The sequence below is a fragment of the Oryx dammah genome, unplaced genomic scaffold (genome assembly GCF_014754425.2).
Source record: "Oryx dammah isolate SB20612 unplaced genomic scaffold, SCBI_Odam_1.1 HiC_scaffold_29, whole genome shotgun sequence".
NCBI lineage: Eukaryota > Metazoa > Chordata > Mammalia > Artiodactyla > Bovidae > Oryx > Oryx dammah.
In genome coordinates this window covers 61,945,144-61,965,975 of record NW_024070213.1, presented here as the reverse complement: position 1 = coordinate 61,965,975, position 20,832 = coordinate 61,945,144, and the positions used below count along the sequence as shown (strand labels likewise).

The window sequence follows — 20,832 nt, the reverse complement described above, 5'->3', positions numbered from 1 at the left end:
CCGCCTCCTCGAGTTCGCCCTCCTTCCTCCAGTCTGACTTCTGAAGGTGGGATGAGGAGCTGCCTCCCTGGCTCCGGTCCCCAGCGCACACCCGACGGGACTTACACCGGGCTACGGGGGTCAGACCCAGTGCACTGTTCGGAGACCGGAAGGAGGGGAGAGGAAAGAGGATTAATTCAACGTAGGAAAGCGGGGTCCCTGGACCCCTCTCACCTGCGGGGTGCACAGGGGCCTGCAACAGGGATAGTAACCAGACCAAACAGAAGAAGGTTAACGATAGAGGCTGGGTGCGAGTCTGGCCTTGCCAGCCCAGTTAAAGACCAGCGGCACGGAGGCAGCCTTCCGCACGGCCCCGCTGCGGTCCTCCCTGCCCAGCCCAGCCGAATTCACTCCTGGGGCTTTAAGGGGAGGGCTCTGAGCATACGTGCCTGACTGCGTCATTCTCGTGCGTCCAGAGCCTAGTTCTCCACGTGGGTTCCGTAGAGAAACCCGCTCTGGAGATCATGGCGGGAACCGAGACTGGGGACGCTGCAGGAGCCGAGGCCCCACAGCCTCAGAAGCGCTACTATCGGCAGCGGGCTCACTCCAACCCCATGGCGGATCATACGCTGCGCTAGTGAGTGAGCGAGGCGGGGCGAGCAGGGGAGCCAGAGGAGGGCAGAATTCTCGGATTAGCCCGGAAAAGCGATCGTGCTGGAACGGTTGGGAGGGTTTAGGGTACTCTTAGGAGGATCGCTGGGTGACGTCAGTTTTGTGTGTGGTGGCGAGGGGGTGGGGGGGTAAGATTCGGTAGAGGGCGGAGTTTGCGGGTTGGAGGGGGCGTGGTGTTCTGGCCGACGTGTGGGTAGGATTGCTAGGCTGGGAAGAGAAAGAAATTGTTTCTGAGACTAGAGTGATGGAGGAAGAATGTCGTTTCCATCTTTCAGTTTCATCTGTGAAATTTAACAAAAGGCAAACTTGGAGGAAGGGATAAATTGGGAGCCTGGGATTCACATGTACACACTACTAAAGTAGATAACTAATAAGGACCTCCTGTATAGCACAGGGAACTCTACTCAATCGTCTGTAATGACCTATATGGGAAAAGATTCTTAAAAAGAGTGGTTATATGTATATGTGTAACTGAGTCACTTTGCTCTATAGCATAAACTAACACAACATTGTAAATCAAGTATTCAGTTCAGTTCAGTCCCTCAGTCGTGTCCGACTCTTTGCGACCCCATGAATCGCAGCACGCCAGGCCTCCCTGTCCATCACCAACTCCCGGGGTTCACTCAGACTCGCGTCCGTCGAGTGAGTGATGCCATCCAGCCATCTCATCCTCTGTCGTCCCCTTCTCCTCCTCCCCCAATCCCTCCCAGCATCAGAGTCTTTTCCAATGAGTCAACTCTTCCCAAATCAAGTATACTCCAATAAAATCAGTTTTAAAAAAAAAAGAGGAACTTCCACACCACCCTACCCACACCTTACTCCATCCTCTTCCCGAAGAGAACTTCAGCAAAGACAAGTCCCAGCGCCTTAGGCAGCCAGTCTCTGGGACAAGGGGAACTTGAACCCCAGAAAGGAGAGATGCACAGTCAGTCACATCAACCCTGGAAAGGGAGATAGGCGGATCACAGTCATGGGCCCCATGATAGGCCGATGATTCATACTGGGGGTTAAGGGTGGTTTCCATTGTGCTCCCTAGAGGCCAAAGGACCCACTCTTACCGAATTTTTGAGAAACCCTCCTCTCATGCATCGCCCACCCTCACCCATCCACCCACACACATAGTACCACTTCCACAATGGCGTAACCACATTTCTCACGTCTTCTCTCCAATAGCCCTGTGAAACCAGAGGACATGGACTGGTCTGAGCTATACCCAGAGTTCTTCGCTCCACTGCCTCAAAATCAGAGCCACGATGACCCAAAGGATAAGAAAGAAAAGAGAGCTCAGGCTCAAGTGGAGTTTGCAGACATAGGCTGTGGCTATGGCGGCCTGTTAGGTAACACTCTGGCCTTCTCTCTGGGGCAAGGAGAGGCAGTGCCTAGCTTCTGCCACCTCAGCAGGTTTGCTGGGGGCCATAGTTGGCCTTTCCCCTTCGGACCAGACACTGCTTGCTGTGACATTGTTGTGAAGAACCTCCACCTTCCCTCTACTCTGGGTCTGTGGCCTTCGCCCAGGAGAAGGGAGGGGGCTGCCTCAAAGCCTCTTAGAACCTGAGTTGTCTTGGTCTGGCCCCGCTTCTGGCTCTGGTCCCTACATGAGCCGTTTCACCTGCCAGGTGCCGGGTCAGTGAGCTGGTCAGCACAAGCGTCAGAGATTAGTCGCTGTGGCCAATGATCCTGAACTGTCTTTCTCGGGGATTCCACCCCCCTCTCCCTTCCCCCTTCCTCACCAGAACCCATTCCTTCTCCAAGATACTATTTTCGGATTTCTCTCATATCGTCTGTGTTGTCCCAGCCATGCATGCTAGACCTCCTTCTCTATGTAGAGCTCTTCCATGGAAATAGCAGCATGAGAGAGAGGAAGAGCATAGTACTTGGTGGCGGGAAACCACGGTTCTAAATTCCAGTTCTGCCTCCTCTTAGCTCTGTGGCTTCAGCCATTTCCCACACTCAGTTTTATCATCTTTGCAGTTTACCACATAATGTCATGAGAATTAAGTGAGACAATGTGTGGAAACACTGTGAAGACTAAAGCATGTGCAAAGACATTTGTATTGCCAGGCCTTCCCACTTCCAGTTCTGGTGACAACTGTGGGGTGTCCCTCAGCCTCTCCAGCACAGAGCTATCCGTAGAGGTAGCTCTCTGGCCATACTTTCCGTTCCTGATTTGGGTAATTGCTGATTGAGACTTCCTTTCCCGTGTTGACCCCTCTGTACATCCTGTAAGGATGAGGTTGATTCTGTTTCTGTGTCCAGTGGAACTGTCACCGCTGTTCCCAGACACGCTGATTCTGGGCCTGGAGATCCGGGTGAAAGTCTCAGACTATGTACAAGACCGGATCCGGGCCCTGCGAGCTGCTCCTGGAGGTGGTTTCCAGAACATCGCCTGTCTCCGTAGCAATGCCATGAAGCACCTTCCTAACTTCTTCCACAAGGGCCAGGTGGGGCCGGGCCCCCGGGGTTTAGGCTGGTAAGCAGGTGGGGTGTGGAGGCCAGGCTCTCACCACCCTGTCGGTGCTCGTCTGTCTCACAGCTGACAAAGATGTTCTTCCTCTTCCCTGACCCACATTTCAAGCGGACGAAGCACAAGTGGCGAATCATCAGTCCCACACTGCTGGCAGAGTATGCCTACGTGCTGAGAGTGGGGGTGAGTCGAGAGCAGAAGGGAGGACGGGGTGAGGGCTTCCAACCGAGAATTCAGTGGGGGTTCGTTGGGGACTCACCACCATCCCCATCACCCTGCTGCTCGACCGCTTGCAGCGGCCCCTCCAGACTGACTTTGCCTGTGCAGGGGCTGGTGTACACCATAACTGACGTGCTGGAGCTGCATGAGTGGATGCGCACCCACTTTGAAGGGCACCCGTTGTTTGAGCGTGTGCCTCTGGAGGAGCTGGTAAGTAGGGAGCCTAAGAGAAACTGTGGAGAGGTACGGAAAGATTCTTGCCAGAGTGGTTCTGTCTTTGAATCCAGCTTAATGCCCAGAGGATGGGATGAATGTCTAGGGACCAGGGCAGTCTGAAAGATGGGCAAGGACTTACTGGACCCTTCCTTCTCCCAGAGTGAAGACCCCATTGTGGGACATCTGGGCACCTCAACCGAGGAGGGAAAGAAAGTTCTACGCAATGGAGGAAAGAACTTCCCAGCCATCTTCCGAAGAATACAGGATCCCACCCTCCAGGCAGTGACTCCCACTCCTACCCCTCCTGGTCACTGACTTTGCCTTTGCCTTAGTGGAACCCCATATTTGGGGGACTGGAACAGAGATCAGGCCCTTGGACCTTCCCAGCTGAGCCCGCTACAGAGAGAGCAGGCAGCAGTCTCTCAAGTTGAAGAGCTGCCCAGGGCAGGACCCTGGAGTTCAGGACTGCCCCAGACGCCTCTTACCTTCTTGCCCTTCCAGTGGCAGCAGAAACCCAAAGCAGCTGACTGGGAAGGTCAAAAGACCTTGGACCAGAAGGGATCCTTGGAAAGGAGTGGGGACTTGCTCTTCCTTAGCACTCCCTTCTCCTAGGAGCTCTCCTTCTCAGCTGGAGTGAGGAATGCCCTTCTCCACTGTCCATCTACACTGCCTACTAGACTCAAGTCACCCGCCGGCTCACGTTTGCTTTACGGTTCTGAGGGTAACATGTTTGTGTGTGCACATAACATGCTACGTTTTTGAGGAAAGGCTAGAGTGTGTATCACTCCCACCCTCTCCCTGCCTAAGACTTGACCTGGGGAACTTGTGTTCCCTTTGTTCTTGCTGTCTCTGGAGATCCTGGGAGGGTGTGGTGGTGGAGACCCCCTCCCTTCTCATGTTGACCTTTGCTTTGATTTCAGAGCTGACTGACTAGCACCAAACCTGCTTGTGGGGGGCGGAGTAAGGAGCAGAGAGCTGAGCTGGGGAGGATTCTGAGGCTAAGAGTGGAAAGGGGCTGCTGACTAGAAACCCCCCACACACACAGGAGACTGAGTCAGCTGGAGAGTCAGAACTCTAGCTTAACCCTTGCTCTGTCCAGGAGCCCAGAAAAATCTCTCAACTCTTCTAGTTTGCAATAAGTTCCTTCGTTTCTGCTCCTCAAGTCTCATATTCCCTTGGCTGGTAGGACAGGGCTTGTTGACCCAAAAGACCAACCCCCTCTCCTCAAGGAATAAAAATGAAGACTCCTGAAACCATTTTAACCCATGAACCCACCCGCCCTCTGTCCAGCTTGGGGGTGATGGGGGCAGGGATAGGGGCAGGGGGAGCCATGTGGTAGTGCAGAAAAATTCTGCTCAGGTACAGAAAAGGTGCAGCCCAACGAGGCAAGAATCTGAGAGCCCCAGCTGTGCCTCTTCCCGCTAGTACTGCGGGAGCTGGAGGTCGGGGAATTCCTGAGGGTGTGGGGGGCGGGGGACGGGCCGAGCTCCCTGGGGAAGTGGTGGGAATACCAGGGACTGAGTCTGTGTCTTGGTCAACTAAACCTCACCAAATGGACTTTCTGAGGAAGAGATCTTTAGGCTGATGGACTAGGGCACCAGCCCAGGAGAAACTGAGGCAAGCCTCGCCTCCCAAGAGGGTCATGATAACATGAGACCCAAGGGAGCAGCCTTGGCAGCTCCGGCCCCGCCTACTGTTCCTGGGTGCTAATCCTCAGCATTGACCACTCAGGAGAGGGGATTGGCTGAGGAGCTTGGCGAGGGGGCGTCGCCACTACCACGCCCAAGAGTTAAATAGGGGCCGGGCAAGATGCTGTGGAGGAGCCAGCTTTGGTGGGTTCTGGAGCCAGACCATGACCCAGACCCTCAAATTCGCATCCAGAGTGTTCCATCGCGTCCGCTGTCCTGAGCTGGGGGCCTCACTGGGCTCCAGAGGCTCCGACTCAGCGCCCCGGGTTTTGGCGGACATCCCAGGCCCCTCCACGCCCGGCTTCCTTGCGGAGCTTTTCTGCAAAGGGGGGCTGTCACGGCTACACGAGCTGCAGGTAGAACGGGGCGCCGTTCCCACAACCGAAAGCTGGGGAGGTTAACTTTCACAAACCCTAGTGCAGAACGTAGCAAGGAGGGCCGGTGGGAACGGATGCCCATGCGTACGGAAAGACGAAGTTGGGACTGGGGGCGGTGGCTCCCGGGACGCGGAGTCCTCTGGATACCCCGCGGAGGAGTGCGTTCAAAACGCCCCTTCTCGCGATGCAGGCGTCTGGAGGCTCGCAGATCCAGAACAAGTGCGCGGGAGGCGGGACTCTCTTAAAGCTAGTACGCTCCTATACCTTCAGTGGGGGCTCGTCCTAAGATGAACAGTCCACCGGAGGAGCCTTTAGGGATTTCTCCGCCCAGGTGGCCAAAGAGATTCTGAAAGTCAGCTTTGCGCCCAGCTCCTCCGTTTTGCCCATCACCCCCAGACTTCCTAGGGATGGGGAGTGAGGGAAAGGAGAGGGATTTGCAGCATCAGAGCCATACACCACTTGGGAGCAGAAGCTCCCCCTTTCAAACCTGAAACAGCGCCCTTGGAGTTGGCGCAGGCCAAGCCGGGAGCTCCCGGCCTGGATCTCCAAGTCCGCCCCTCGCGTCCTCCCAGGTGCAGGGCACCGCGCGCTTCGGGCCAGTGTGGTTGGCCAGCTTCGGGACGGTGCGCACCGTGTACCTGGCGGCCCCTACGCTGGTCGAGCAGCTGCTACGACAGGAGGGACCCCGGCCCGAACGCTGCAGCTTCTCACCCTGGACGGAGCACCGTCGCCGCCGCCAGCGGGCTTGCGGACTGCTTACCGCGTGAGTCCTCTGGCCCCAAAGCCCCCGACGTCCAGCTGCCTTCCTCCCTTGAGGCGCGGTCTGGAAACAGTCTGGGGAGGTGGAGGTCGTTCTCCCCAACCTTCTGGCAAGTCGAGGTGCCCACCCTAGTCCGTTTCGCTCAAGCTCAGGTGGAGCCCGGCTCTGGTGCTTGTTCACCTCTTTATCTTTTGAAGCCGGAATCTTGGGGACTCCGGAAGGGGCTGAGGCACCAGGATCTAGATGCAAAGGAAGATTCTGTGACTCAGCTTACCCAGGAACCCAGGCCCCTCCAGGGCAGGAAATGAGTAACGAGGAGTGGGGATGGAAAGCGGGTGCCGGCATGGTCAGGTTTCTGTACCCCCGAGGGAGAAGACGCTATCCCTCTCCTGGCCACCCCAGCCCGACACGCTCCATCTCCATCGCCACCAGCCGCGTCGGGTCGCCTCTCCACACTACCGTCTGCCCTGATGCGCGCCCTCTCCGCACCCTCGCACAGGGAAGGGGAAGAATGGCAGAGGCTTCGCAGCCTCCTGGCCCCGCTGCTCCTCCGGCCGCAAGCGGCCGCCCGCTATGCTGGGACCCTACACGGCGTGGTCCGTGACCTTGTGCGGCGACTGCGGCGCCAGCGGGGACTGGGCGCTGGGCCGCCCGCCCTGGTTCGAGACGTGGCGGGAGAGTTTTACAAGTTTGGACTGGAAGGTGAGTCCCAGGACTGGAACACGCGTAAGAGGCACCTGGGCAGGGTCTCGAGGTGCCCTGACAGCGCCCCCTCCCGGCCAGGCATTGCTGCGGTGCTGCTGGGCTCCCGCCTCGGCTGCCTGGAGGCGGAGGTACCCCCAGACACAGAGACCTTCATCCGCGCGGTCGGCTCGGTGTTCGTGTCCACGCTGTTGACCATGGCGATGCCCAACTGGCTGCACCGCGTCGTGCCCGGACCCTGGGACCGCCTCTGCCGAGACTGGGACCAGATGTTTGCATTCGGTAATGCACAGACGGGTTGGGCTTCCCAGGTGGGCTGGGCTTTCCAGGTGGCGCTAGTGGTAAAGAATCCACCTGCCAGTGCAGGAGACATAAGAGAAGAGGGTTCGATTCCTGGGTCGGGAAGATCCCCTGGAAGAGGGCATGGCAGCCCACTCCAGTATCCTTGCCTGGAGAATCCCTATGGACAGAGGAGCTGGTGGGATATAGTCCACGGGGTCGCAAAGAGTCAGGGACATAACTGAAGCGACTTAGCAGGCACACGCACAGCAAGGCACAGAAATGAAGTGGGGATGGGGGAACATAAAGCTGTTCCCAGGTGGTGAGGAACACCCTGTCCCCGTCCGCACAGCCCAGCAGCACGTAGAGCAGCGAGAGGCTGAGGTAGCCATGAGGAACCATTTGGGGAAGTCTGAGGAGGACACGGGACCTGCGGCACACCTGACCTACTTCTTGCTCCAGAAAGAGCTGCCTGCCGCGTCCATCCTGGGGAATGTGACGGAGCTGCTTCTCGCTGGGGTGGACACGGTGAGGTCTCCTTCTGTGTTGGGAGCCCCACTTCCACAGCTTAACCTCCTCCATCTCGGGGCCATTTCCCTGCGGCTGGAAACCCACTGTGGTCCTCTAGGCCAGCTTGGCTTAGCACCTCCAGGGGTCCAGACTGCCTCATATCCTGCCCCCTATGCTGGGTACCCACTCTCAACACCTCTAACGCTGCTTCCCCCTGTCCCCGCAGGTGTCCAACACGCTCTCCTGGGCTCTATATGAACTCTCCCGGCACCCCGAAATCCAGACAGCACTCCATGCTGAGATCACAGCTGCCTTGGGCCCTGGCTCCAGTACCCAACCCTCAGCCACTGCCCTATCCCAGCTGCCCCTGCTGAAGGCCGTGGTCAAGGAAGTGCTAAGGTGAGGGGGCAGGAGAGGAGAGCTAGAGAAAATGCTGGGGGAGGGCTGGGGAAGCATACAGGGGGTGGGAGCTGGGAGAGGGGGTACAGGAAAATGGTACTCTACGCCTGGCCAAGAATGGGTTTGGAATTTGGGTGGCAGGAGAGGAGGGCTATAGCCTTTGCTTCACCTTGTTGTCTCCCTTTTGTGCTCTGCCATCCAGATTGTACCCCGTGGTACCTGGAAATTCCCGTGTCCCAGACAGAGACATTCGTGTGGGCGAATATATCATCCCCAAAAATGTGAGTAGAGCCTATGGGCCCCTCCTGCTAAGCCATCCCTACCTTGTGACTGTTCCTGTTCTCAGATACTCTCCATAAGCCCTTCAAACCCTTTCCTTGGCCTGGGTGCCTCTCTGGGATATAACGGGGCAGTAAAGAAAAGTAGCTCCAGAAAACTTCCAAATCACAGTCAACCAGAACCTGCCTTCCTCCCAGTCCATAAGTCCTGTTCTCTACCTCCCTCCTGGCCTTCCTGGGCCCAAATTGACAAGTTTATTTTCCTCCCTCACCAGACACTGGTCACTCTGTGTCACTATGCTACTTCAAGGGATCCTGCCCAGTTCCCAGAACCAAACTCTTTTCGTCCAGCTCGCTGGCTAGGGGAAGGTCCAGCTCCCCACCCATTTGCATCTCTCCCCTTTGGCTTTGGCAAGCGCAGCTGCATGGGAAGACGCCTGGCAGAGCTTGAGTTGCAAATGGCCTTGGCCCAGGTGAGTGACCTAGATCTTCTACCTTCCCCAGAGCAGAGGGCTCTGAAGCCACAATCTCTCCTTCTGATAGTCATTGTTCTTGTTCAGTCACTCAGTCGTCTCTGACTTTCTGCAACCCCATAGACTGTACCCCACCAAGTTCCTCTGTCCATGGAATTCCTCAGGCAAGAATGCTGGAGTGGTTTGCCATTTCCTTTTCCAGAGGATCTTCCTGACCCAGGGATCAAACCCACATCTCCTACTTGGCAAGTGGATTCTTTACCACTGAGCCACCTGGGAAGCCCTCTTGATAGGCATATGGAAATGTATAAGACCTGGGAGACCTAATCCCCTGAAATATGTCAGTCCCATCATAGGCCCAGAGGGTGGGTGAGGGTTTTCGGACTATCTTTTTCCCTACCATAACCTCTTACCCTCATTGACTAAGACATCCCCTAGTAGCCACAGGTGCCATTCCAACACTGACCATCCTAGCACTAATAATGCCCATTACCAATCAAGCCCACCACTGTAGACCCCTCCATAGTGATAGCCTTCTTCCTCCCTTTCCAGATCTTGATCCACTTTGAGGTGCAACCTGAGCCAGGTTCTGCCCCTGTCAGACCGATGACCCGGACTGTCCTGGTACCTGAGAGAAGCATCAACCTACAGTTTGTGGACAGATAGTATGGTGGAAACAGGCTGTCGTCATCTCTGTTTCTCTCATCACAGGGGTTTATTAGGCATGAGACCAAGAGATGTATATTTCTCTGCAGTCTGTCTGGTTAGAGAGACCACAGCAAAGTGCTTAAGCAGCCCTGATAGAGGTAGGAAGTATGTACCTGGCCTGACCCAGCAAGCCTTGAGAAAACCATGACCCATTAACCTGCTTAGCCCTTCTAGTCATATCATATGCTTCCTTCAAGGGCCAACTTCAATTTTAACTAATCATGCTGGGTGGCCTGAGGAAGAATTCAACCACTGGCCTTTTGGGGCTTCACAGTGTTTACTGATGCTGCTGGCTAAGCACTTACTTAGCCTGAGCTAAGTGTGTATCTGGTCTGCCCCTGGTTGATCCTCTCTTGTTGCCTGTGAGCTCTTTGAGAGGAAGGATGAAGCCTTATTCTGTCTTCATACACCTTGCCAGGGCCTGTCCCTGACTGGGTGACACCATGTAGACTTTCAGATTGTATCTGGATGATGCGGCAGAAGGGACAAACAGCTCTGTCTACCCTGCTTCTTCCTCATCTTGCCCCTAGGAAAGTGAGTCTATCCTCATCTGGATTATGATTTTTTAAAAACTCTCCTTGGCTCTCTGGTCACTATTAAGTTTGCTTGCCCCCCACCATTTAGATCCCAGGCAGAGATGTCTTTGGACCGAAGTCCTCCTTTTACATATTGAAGTTTTTTAAATACTGTTTTTAAATTTAAAAATTGCTTTGAATGTTCCATCCTTGACTTTTGACTGACTTATTTCCCTCACTTCCTACAAAGACCTGGAGGTAAGACCTTGACCCAGATTACCTACTTTGGTTTCTCAGGTCCCAGAAGTGACCACCGGCGCCCACCCCCCCCCACACACACACTGCCTCCATAACAATGGGAGGTCTAGACACCTGGGAGAAAGGTTTGCATCACAAACCCAAACATATTTCTATCTGTGGTGGGAACAGCCAAGTCTGGCTCCCGGTAAGAGATTAAGGAAGGGTGGTGTTGAAAAGTAGCTTCAAGGGCTAGGCTGTTAAAAGGGGTGGGGAGGGAATTGCAGAGATGGCCAGAGATGGTCGACTGTTTGGTAGAGGAGTGCTTTTGAAACCTGGACTGCCAGGACTAAAAGGACACCTTAGCATGGCCACTCTGCCCTCTTTAGAGATGCTGCTCCAAGGTAATTTCCTTCAGAGAAAGATAAGGATACAGACAGAGAGGTGGCGTCAGAGAGGATGAACGCCAAGTGTGGGGGTGGCTAGAAGCCCTAGGGCACCAAAGCAGAAGAGGAGTGGGCAGCAAGAGTCCCTGTTCCCCTGAGTCAGCACTCTCTGGCCCCCCCAGAGGCTGGACTCAGTTCTCTACTCGTGATGTATATAGATTAACTCATCTTCCATACAAATAAATCTCTCAGCACCTTCCCTGCAGCGCCTTTTGTAGCCTAGCTTACCCTCCCCATGTCAGGACTTGTCCCCCTTCTTCCTGCTCCCCTCCATTCCAATTAGCAGATGGAGACGGAGATTTCACTTCACACTTCCTCCTCCTCTCACCACCTCAGCCCCTGCCCTAGACATGGCTCCCTTCCACAGAAACTCCATCAGCCACTAGCCTTCTGGGGGCTGTCTATTTATGTTAAGATCTACAGAGGGGTAAGGTATACCCCCAACCGTGTGCAAAGACCAAGGTTTGGTTTACTGCTCCGCCTCTCAGCTCCTTCTCAGCTGCGTTCTCAGTCTCTAACCCTACTATCACCAGCTCAACTTGAACCTAAGTGACCTGATTTGGGGCAGTTCTGAGCTTAGAGGGAGAGTTAACTCCCCACTTCCTCTCAGACCCTTTCCCCTGGAATCAGTGGTCAAGATTTTCCACATTCACACTCCTCATGGGAAAGTAGGCCTGCTCACTTAAGAAGGGCAGCAGATGTTATGACCCTTTCCTGGACAATAATCCTTTAAATGTAGAAAAAGGAGAAAGGACAATATAGATTGCCAGTCCCAAACTCCATACCTATACCTCCAATGGTCCTGAAGGGGAAGAGAAAATGCTCTCACTTAGCCCTGTTTTATGACCCAGCACAGAAATGCACAGTGTGCTTGTGCATTAAGTGCCTATATTCTTGGTTATATCTAAGCCTTTATGTGGGGCCATCAAGAGGGAAAGCTCAAGGTTGGCACAGGAAATCCCACCTGTGTCATACTTGTCTAAACCCTATCTACTTGGATAAGAACTCAGAGTCACTTAGTTTTGCTGTCTCCCTTCTGGTTCTCACCAGCTAGTCTGTGAAAGGCAAATCAGTGAAGTCTGGTCCTTCTGTATCCCCAGGTGGAGAATGTGGAAGGGTATCTCTCTGGGGAAACTATTTCCCACTGGAAAAGTGGGGGGTGGAGGTGGGGGATAGGGCTTAGCCTCAGTTTTCTCTTCACTTTAATCCCCTCTGAGGTTGGAGGTGATACACTTCAACACTTCCAGGTTACTCACACTCAAGTACAGCTCTGATTCCTATACTCCCAAGTGAGTCTGGGTGCCAGCACCATGGACAGCGGCTGAGACCCCTTCTGGAGAGGGATTGGGGATGACCATTTCCTGGGCAAGGATATGTGACCTTTAATAGAGAAGCATTACCAAAACACCCCCAGGGAGGAGACAAAGCAGAGCCTTCCTTGAAAGGAGGACTAATAATAGGAGAGGTCTCTGGATCTGACTTAAGCAATGTTATGAAGTAATTATTTTAATTGCTGATGAACAGTTCACGTAAAAGACACAATCCTTCATATAACACACAGCCCCAAGGCCGCAAGAGAAAGGGACCAGGCATCACGCTGGCATCTTCATCAGTCCTTCCCAAACCTTTTTCAGCCCTCTACATGCCTGCCTCCAAGCACAAGTTAATATCAACTAGCTGGGACACACCAGGATCAGACCTGTGGCCCTGAACAAGGGAGCTTAAACTGGGGCTGGAGACTCATAACCCTGGGAGAGTCTGTCTCACTCCAAATGAGTCCAAATTCACTTCACACCACTTTTCCTGGTAAGCACATTACCTAGTAGGGATTGATAGAACCTGCAAGATTCCCTGAACAAGGACTGCTCCAGCCCCCAGTGTTTAGGGGACTGGAGGAGCTCTCATTCTTGCAAATAACCACCATCCTTCACATTTGCAATGTCTATTTCCCCTCAAATTTTCTGTATCTATTATGATACTTAACACAAATTTCCAAGACTCTGTATAACTCCAGTTGAAAACATTTTGGAATTTGTAAATCAGCTATTATTTAAAATAAATGCACCATCAACTAATCTAGAAATCTTTTTATGCCATCACTGTTCCCTACAATGGCATTCAAACTGTCCCTCATTTATCCTCAATCCAGCCCTGTGAGGTAGACAAGAAAACCACGGTGGGGAGATTTTTTTTCTAAATCACACAACACCCAGGTATCAGGTCCACCCCTGAGATGCTTCTGAGCACTGCCACCTAGCAGCCAATGTGAATTATTCACCACCAAGTGGGAGTTACACCTCCAATTCAGAAACCACTGCTGCATTTGGGATTTGCAACCTCTGCAGAGAAACTTCCCCACACCTCCCAACCCTCCAGAAAACCCCCGGATGAGAAAGGAGTCTCCATGTGCATATAAATGATTCTTTATGCCCTTCCCCCCATGCAATGGGGGGAGGGGTGGAGCACAGGGAAGTACCCCCGCCCTCATGCAGGGAACGGGAGGTCAATGTATACTAGTCTTATTGCCAGCTGCCCTGTGGCCATGGGGTAGGGAATGGGGGGGTCTACAGCCCCTTTCTTCTGGCATTGGTCCCCCTTCACCAAGTCACCATAGTGGAGCTGGGGGGCTGGAGGCCCTAGGAGCTGAGGTAAGGACGGTTCTCTAGGGAAGAAATGATGCTCTCCCCACCTACCCACTGGTTGCCCCAGGATGAGTGTGAGGGGCTGTCAGTGGGGGCTGGAATGTATCCAGGTGTCTCTACCCAGTGGGCAGTAGAGGCCAGACAATGTCTCCAGCTTGAAGCTGTCCACAGAGATCCTCACTGGTGGAGGCAGTGTGCCCCAAACACCTTGTCCAGGTGGTACCTCCAGCAGCCATGACAGCTTAGCTCTGGCTGATGCATTGACTCAACATCCCCACTCCTGGAGTTCAGTTCAGACCGTGGTGACCCTCATGACAACTTCACGGCCAGAACTGGAACTGGAACGGGCATCTGGTGGCCGCAGCTGTCCAAGGAGATGCAGGATTGTGTAGCCACAGCGCTGAGGCAAGAGCGTCCGCATGCGCTGGGCAGCCGGGGGGCGGCTGGTGGCCCCAGTAGGGGGGCCCGTCCGTGAGGTCCTGGGGCCCGGCTTCCCTGCCGTCCCTCCCCCTGCATCTCCTCCTATGTCCTTGGTCTTGTCATAATTCAGGACCTTCCACTGCTGGTTTACTGCCTGCCAGCGCTTGAAGATACGGTAGACGGAGGAGCCTTCATGGACGATGAGGCCTGAGCAAGAGGATAAGAAGTCCAGAGTCAATGCTGCCCAGACCTAGAACCAGAGGTACTTAAGCCAACATTTCTCCAGCGGGAGTGGAGACAGGGTTGCAAAGGGCCAGGAGAAGCAGGGAAAGGAGGGACACCAGGATTGCCCTAAAGGTTCTCAATGGTAGAAAACGTGGCCATGAAACTGAGGGAATGGGCAGGGAAAATGAAGTGTGTCAGTTGGAGGAAGATGCTGAGCAGGTGAGAGAGAGAGAGGTACCCTCACCTATGCAGACGACATCCATGAAGCCGTACATGCCATAGCAGATCTGAAAGAGCAGATCTTGCCGTTGCCACTTGGCTGAAGGGCTAAGTGAGGACCAGATGAGCCAGGAGATGCTGGCGACGAGGAAGAGTGAGCCCAGAACTATGGCTGCAATCTGGACCTTCTCGATGACCGTCAGGGAGATGGCCTGCCACTGTACGGGAGAAAAGGCTCCAAAAAGTCACAGAAAGAGATGGAAAGCCAGGTTAGGGTTGCCCTTATTAGGAAAATGCACCAGGAGCCTTCCTGAAACCCTTCAGGTAGGACTAATAATCTGTCTTCTCTGTGCCTTGATCAAGTCTAGAATGTGGCACTTCTTATATTGTTTGAGACCATTTCCTGTCTTATTTTAGAAAGGCATGACGGACAACTGCTCTGAAATCAGATCATCTAGGATCTGAATTCCAAATCCTCACTCACTTTCTGGCTGAGTAACTTCGGGCAAGTTTTAAAATTTACTTGTGCATCAATGTCCTCACTGACTTAAAATGTAGATACTAATGGTACATAATTACTAGGATTAAAAGAGTTAATACACACCGAGAACTTGACACATAGATCACTCTACATGTATGCTTCCAGCAGTAACAGCAGCGCCACTGCCTTTTCATCTTTTGTTGTCCCAGGGCCTGGCACACAGGTGGCGCCCAATAAATGTCTTTGTGAGTAAACGAAGGAAGGGAGATTATAGACAGAAGATTATGATAATGGAGGAGAGGGTGACTTTGAACAGTACATGAATGAAATAAGCTGCCTGGAAAGTCCCTGATTCTAATTGCTGAAAGGCCCTTGCCCCAGTCTCAGAGTGCTCCCCTTATACCTCACCTGCAAGGGGTTCTTGGTGCTGATTGCCAGGACCTGGTACTTGAAGTAGCAGAGCTCACAGCTCCAGGAGCCCCTCTCGCTGATCCAGCGGATGAGGCAGGGCTGGTGAGTGCAGCGCACTGAGCCATCGCAACGGCAGGGGCTCAGGAGCTCCCCCTGGAGGAAGAGTAAGGAGAGTCCCTGTCAGCTATCGCCACCCGACCACAGTCCTCTCCACTCCAGAGAAACCTCTTCTCCAGATGTCTCCTACCTTAAAAAAAATCAGGCCTTTCAACCAACGCTAAGGCTACAAGCCCAAAAGAAAAAAATTTAGAGTTCAAGGTAAACTTCCCGGACCCAATAGAAGAGACAAGGGAAGGGATGGGGAGGGGGGAGTTGGCTGGTAAATACTGGGTCTTCTCTGTTCCTAGAGTTTGAGGAGGGTGCTCCTTAAGGTTTCCCAAATGGAGGGCCACCCCTTAGGATCTGGAGAAACGAGCTTCCGAGCCATGCCTTCCTAACCCATTCCATCACTGTAGAGTGTATCACAGATGTGGTGCAGACTGGGATAGGTTACAGTCCTCAGTTTCCAAGAATCAGAAAGGAAGATATCCTAAGGGTGGGAGTGGAGACTGTTCCCCTTTAATCAAGTAATTTCTCAAGACAGGAAGAGACACACCCTTGGTACTATCCCGGGACAACTTTGTCCATAACATTTAAACAAAGAATATTCTTTGGAATGAGAAAGAAAGTTGTGGAATGGGAAGTGAAGAAAAGTGCCCCACGGAGAGAACTACTGAGGGAGGCGAGGGCACCGGCTGGGCGCCTCCTTTCAAGGTGGGAACAGAAGCATTCTCCTGTCTGCCCACCTCCGAGCGCTCAGCCTACAGAGACCCTGGGGTAAGAGAAGTGGGGGAGAAAGGCTGTCTCGGTTAAGCCGAGAGAAGGATTTGGGGCCCTCCCAGGAGAAAGCCCCACCCCTTCCTGGAGACCCCTGATCCGCCTCCACCCCAAATCTGCGCTCCTGGAGTCTTCAGCCAAGCCCCCCAACCTCACTCCATTTCCACCCCAGGTCCCCGGGTCCCGCCCAGCCTCCTCAGGCCCCGCCCCCTGCTCCCGGTCTCCCCGGACACCCCAGGTGCGCGCCCCCCACCCCTCCCCGCCCCGCCAGGTGCCCAGGCCTGACCTGCTCAGGGCCTTGGAAGCAGATTCGGCACTGAGGGGTTCGGAGCCCGCTGTCCAGGCTGCTGCTGAGCGACAGGGCGTCCAGAGCGCCCGGGGGCGGCGGCGGCGGCGCCGGCGGCGGCGGCGGTCCGGCTCGCGGCTCCTTGTCGCCGGCCAGGCCCCGGGCTCTCGGCTCTGACCCGTAGTACTCCTCTTCGTCTCCGTCGCCGTCCCGGGCCGAGCAGCCGGCGAAGGGCGCCCAGCCGCAGCCGCCTCCCCCGTCCCCCCGGGGCTGCGGCTCGGCCCGGGGCCGCCCCCCGCCCGTCAGCACCAGCAGCTTCAGCTCGTTCAGGAACATGCGGAGCCGAGACTTGAGCATCGTCCGGGCGCCGGGGGGCGGGGGGCGGCGTGCAAGGGGGGCTCTCGGGCGGCGGGGGGAAGGGAGAGGACAAGGCCGGGAAGGGGGCGCGCGCTGGAGAGGCAAGCCCGGCTCAGGTCTACGGGGCCTGCGAGAACCGTTCACTGCTGCCACCGCCGGGACTCCGGGGTTTGCGGGGCGAGAGGGCCGGCGGCCCGGGGGCGGCGGGGCGGGCAGCCATGGTCGGGGCAGGGGGCGGGGTGGGGGTGGGTTCAGGGTGCCGCGCCCCGCGGGTCCGGGTCCGGAGCGGGCCGGGCCCCCGGGGTTACGAGCCCCGGCCCTCCTGCGCCGGGGCCGCCCCCCATCGCCGTCCTCCTGGCCCCAGTCCCGCTCCGGCTCCGGCTCCGGCTCCGGCTCGGCCCGTGCGCTCGGCAGTGGCAAATGGCGGCTCCTTCCGGCGGCGGCGGCGGCGGAGACCCCCCCGGAGCGGCGGGCGGGCGGGGCGGGAGGGGCGGGAGCCGGGGAGCCGGTGAGGGATGGAGGGAGGGGCGGGGCGGGGAGGGGGAGAGGAGGAGAAGTGGCCGCGGCTGCGCATCCCCGCCCTGCCCCGCACGAGCAGGTGTCCCCAGAGGCGGGGGCGAGTGTGCGAACCCGGGGGAGGGTGGAGGGAGGGGAGTGGCCAAGGAAGGGGAGTGTGCACCTGGGTAAGAGAATAGGCGTGTGAATGGGGGTGTGTGGGGGGGGGGAGCGGGTGAGGATGGGAGGTGAGTGGTCACAGACGCAGGTGCACCAGGGAGGGAGAGGCTTATGCAAAATGGGAGTGTGCAAAGAAAGCTAAGCAAGGGTCCGAGGTGAGTGAGCAAGACATGGGCTCAAGCAATAAACACTTTTACACAAAAGACTGAAAAGTGTGCACAGTGTGGAACTATGGAAGAGATGAATGTGTAAGGGGTGGAATTGGATTGTATGAAAAACAGAAGTGTGTAATTGTGTGAGGGAGGTAAGTGAGCAAAGGAGCAGAGTGTTAAAGGGGTGAGTGTCTTTCCTGGTATTCCCGACCCACCACCACTGCACTGAAGTGAACCATACCTAACACACACACATACACACCCGCGCATGCACACACATGCTTAGCTCTTTGTTGTATGGGGGCTCTTGACCCTGAGAACCAGTTGTAACCTTCTCATCCCTTATTTCTGCCTTACGGTTACATCCTCCTTCTCCTCTCCTTATCAATGCTGTGGGAAAAGGAATTCCAGGGATGCTCATTGGGTCAAACACACTGGGGAAAAAAATTAATTAGTAAAAAAAGTAATTAACAGGAAAAGGGAGGGTATGTAATCAGGGACAGACTGCCAAACTAAAGATCCTCAATAGAAAGTGATTAAGGAGAGTAATGCTCTTACAAATCATTCAAATATTTTGGATGGATGGATGAATGAATCAGAAAAAGGGTCTGGAACCCAAGCCAAGATGGAGGATGACTTCTATTTTAAAAACAGTGAGCTTATGTGGAGGGTGAGGCTAAAGTGGGACCTTGCTGGTGTAGGATGAAAGTTTAAAACACTCAGAGACACTTAGCCTTCCAGAGGTTTACAAACCCACCAATCCTAGCAAAATAGTCAATGAAACATTCACCTCACAAGCCCCTTAATCAGTTAGCACCTTAGGATTTTTCTTACCAGAATTCCAGTTGCCTTTGCCAGCAAAGGTCCAGGACTACAACTATCAGAATGCAAAGAGGGGAAATCTGTACTGACATGTCTTCCATTTCGCCCTGGAGCATGGTTTATATGAATCTCAAGCTTGAACTCATATCCTCAGCCAGATGATTAAGAATAGAAGTTCAGGGCACAAGGAGAGCAAATAGAGTAATAGAATGGTGTCAGATTTTAGTTCAGTTCAGTTCAGTCGCTCAATTGTGTCCGACTCTTTGCGACCCCATGAATCGCAGCACACCAGGCCTCCCTGCCCATCACCATCTCCCGGAGTTCACTGGGATTCACCTCCATCGAGTCAGTGATGCCATCCAGCCATCTCATCCTCTGTCATCCCCTTCTCCTCCTGCCCCGAATCCCTCCCAGCATCAGAGTCTTTTCCAATGAGTCAACTCTTCTCATGAGGTGGCCAAAGTACTGGAGTTTCAGCTTTAGCATCATTCCTTCCAAAGAAATCCCAGGGTTGATCTTCAGAATGGACTGGTTGGATCTCTTTGCAGTCCAAGGGACTCCCAAGAGTCTTCTCCAACACCACAGTTCAAAAGCATCAATTCTTCGGCGCTCAGCTTTCTTCACAGTCCAACTCTCACATCCATACATGACCACAGGAAAAACCATAGCCTTGACTAGATGGACCTTAGTCGGCAAAGTAATGTCTCTGCTTTTGAATATACTATCTAGGCTGGTCATAACTTTTCTTCCAAGGAGTAAGCATCTTTTAATTTCATGGCTGCAGTCACCATCTGCAGTGATTTTGGATCCCAGAAAAATAAAGTCTGACACTGTTCCCACTGTTTCCCCATCTATTTCCCATGAAGTGATGGGACCGGATGCCATGATCTTCGTTTTCTGAATGTTGAGCTTTAAGCCAACTTTTTCACTCTCCTCTTTCACTTTTAGATTTTAGACAGTTTATCATAAATGAGAAACTGATCTCTTTTCCTTATTCCCATTCTCTCAGCACAAAGCAGTTGGAGTCAGTAAGACAAGGGAAGTCAGAGAAACTTGCCTGTTGTCTACCTAGATGTCTGTGAGCAGAGGTTGTTTGGGAAAAGTCTCTTAGGACAAGGGCTAGGAAAGCTTGCCATAGGGAAAAAAAAGAAACGCAACAACCCCATATAAGGAGTCACAAGGTTTGCAGAAGGGAACATTCATTTTCATGCAGTGTGGTGGTAACTTCCTTGCTCATGCTCACTCCTATGTCTATCTATATGTGATGTATATAATATCATACACACATGTCATACCATCTTACTGCAGAAAAGAACCTTAAAGAATACTCCCAAGTATTCCTCTTTCCAGCTCATCAAATAACTTCTCTGTCAGAAGGTATCTGGTCTCTGCTTTGGAAGTTGGGAAGAGGGGACGACATTACCTTGCCACACGTCCTGTTGAATTATTGTACTAACCTGCCTTCCATTAGCCCTTTAATCCTAGTTTTGTCCTCAGATGGGCAGTCCCTTGGACTGCAAGGAAATCCAACCAGTCTATCCCAAAGGAAATCAGTCCTGAATATTCATTGGAAGGACTGATGCTGAAGCTGAAACTGCAATACTTTGGCCACCTGATGCAAAGAACTGACTCACTAGAAAAGGCCCTGATGCTGGGAAAGATTGAAGGCGGGAGGAGAAGAGGACGACAGAGGACGAGATGGTTGGATGGCATCACTGACTGGATGGACATGAGTTTGAGTAAGCTCCGGGAGTTGGTGATGGACAGGGAAGCCTGGCGTGCTGTAGTCCATGGGGTCGCAAAGAGTCAGACACGACTGAGCAACTGAACTAAACTGGGCACCGTCTACTCCCTATTTTATATGACCACATATAAAATATGTGACTGTATCTTTATAGATAACCTTATCACTAGTTGAACAAAAGGTCAAGTGTCTGAGACTCGAAAAAAAATTAACAAAAAAAAGAAACCCCACATACACACAGGAAGCAAGGACTCAGTAAACATTTGCTGAATGAATGAATGAAACAAAGACACAAATGAGAACATGTTTTCCGCTAGCGGCGGAGCAGAAAGACGACAGCACCACCTCCCGTCCCTCGACCCACCTCCCCGCTTAGAGAGAGTGAGAGACGGGTAGTGAGACTCAAGCTCGGCTTGCAGCCCGGAGTTGGGAATCCTGGGTGGCCCAGGTTGCCATGGCACCGCATTGGACTCCACCCTCTCTCTTCTCCCGCCCCACCGCCCCAGCCAGAGTTAAGGCAGCCAGTCACGTGCCCTTCAGCGTAACCACACCTCTGTTCCTCCAAGCAATGTCAAGCGGTCACGTGTGATAGCAACAGAT

The 20,832-nt window shown here is 53.9% G+C and overlaps 3 protein-coding genes across 4 annotated transcripts; 2 read left to right on the top strand and 1 right to left on the bottom strand.

Moving 5' to 3' along the window:
* Positions 1–22: 22 nt before the first annotated feature.
* METTL1 (methyltransferase like 1) lies at positions 23–4,806 on the top strand. Of its 2 annotated transcripts, none has more exons than XM_040233100.1 (6): positions 23–616; positions 1,825–1,988; positions 2,908–3,092; positions 3,185–3,298; positions 3,443–3,544; positions 3,710–4,806. In XM_040233100.1, the coding sequence occupies exons 1-6, from the start codon at positions 504–506 to the stop codon at positions 3,863–3,865; spliced, it is 834 nt and encodes a 277-aa protein (XP_040089034.1). In that variant the 5' UTR covers positions 23–503; the 3' UTR covers positions 3,866–4,806. The 2 variants fall into 2 exon arrangements, with proteins under 2 accessions (XP_040089034.1, XP_040089035.1); XM_040233101.1 differs by having other exon boundaries at positions 36–181.
* Positions 4,807–5,324: 518 nt separating this feature from the next.
* On the top strand, positions 5,325–10,446 carry LOC120857512 (25-hydroxyvitamin D-1 alpha hydroxylase, mitochondrial). Its single transcript, XM_040233103.1, has 9 exons — positions 5,325–5,594; positions 6,188–6,378; positions 6,875–7,077; positions 7,159–7,359; positions 7,709–7,884; positions 8,093–8,265; positions 8,468–8,546; positions 8,819–9,016; positions 9,569–10,446. Exons 1-9 carry the CDS (start codon positions 5,403–5,405, stop codon positions 9,680–9,682), a joined length of 1,527 nt encoding a protein of 508 aa, XP_040089037.1. The 5' UTR covers positions 5,325–5,402; the 3' UTR covers positions 9,683–10,446.
* Positions 10,447–12,410: 1,964 nt separating this feature from the next.
* On the bottom strand, positions 12,411–17,235 carry MARCHF9 (membrane associated ring-CH-type finger 9). The gene is made up of 4 exons (XM_040233098.1): positions 16,483–17,235; positions 15,318–15,473; positions 14,454–14,646; positions 12,411–14,191 (listed from the first exon to the last, which is right to left on the bottom strand). The coding sequence occupies exons 1-4, from the start codon at positions 16,837–16,839 to the stop codon at positions 13,857–13,859; spliced, it is 1,041 nt and encodes a 346-aa protein (XP_040089032.1). The 5' UTR covers positions 16,840–17,235; the 3' UTR covers positions 12,411–13,856.
* Between the last annotated feature and the right edge of the window lie 3,597 nt (positions 17,236–20,832).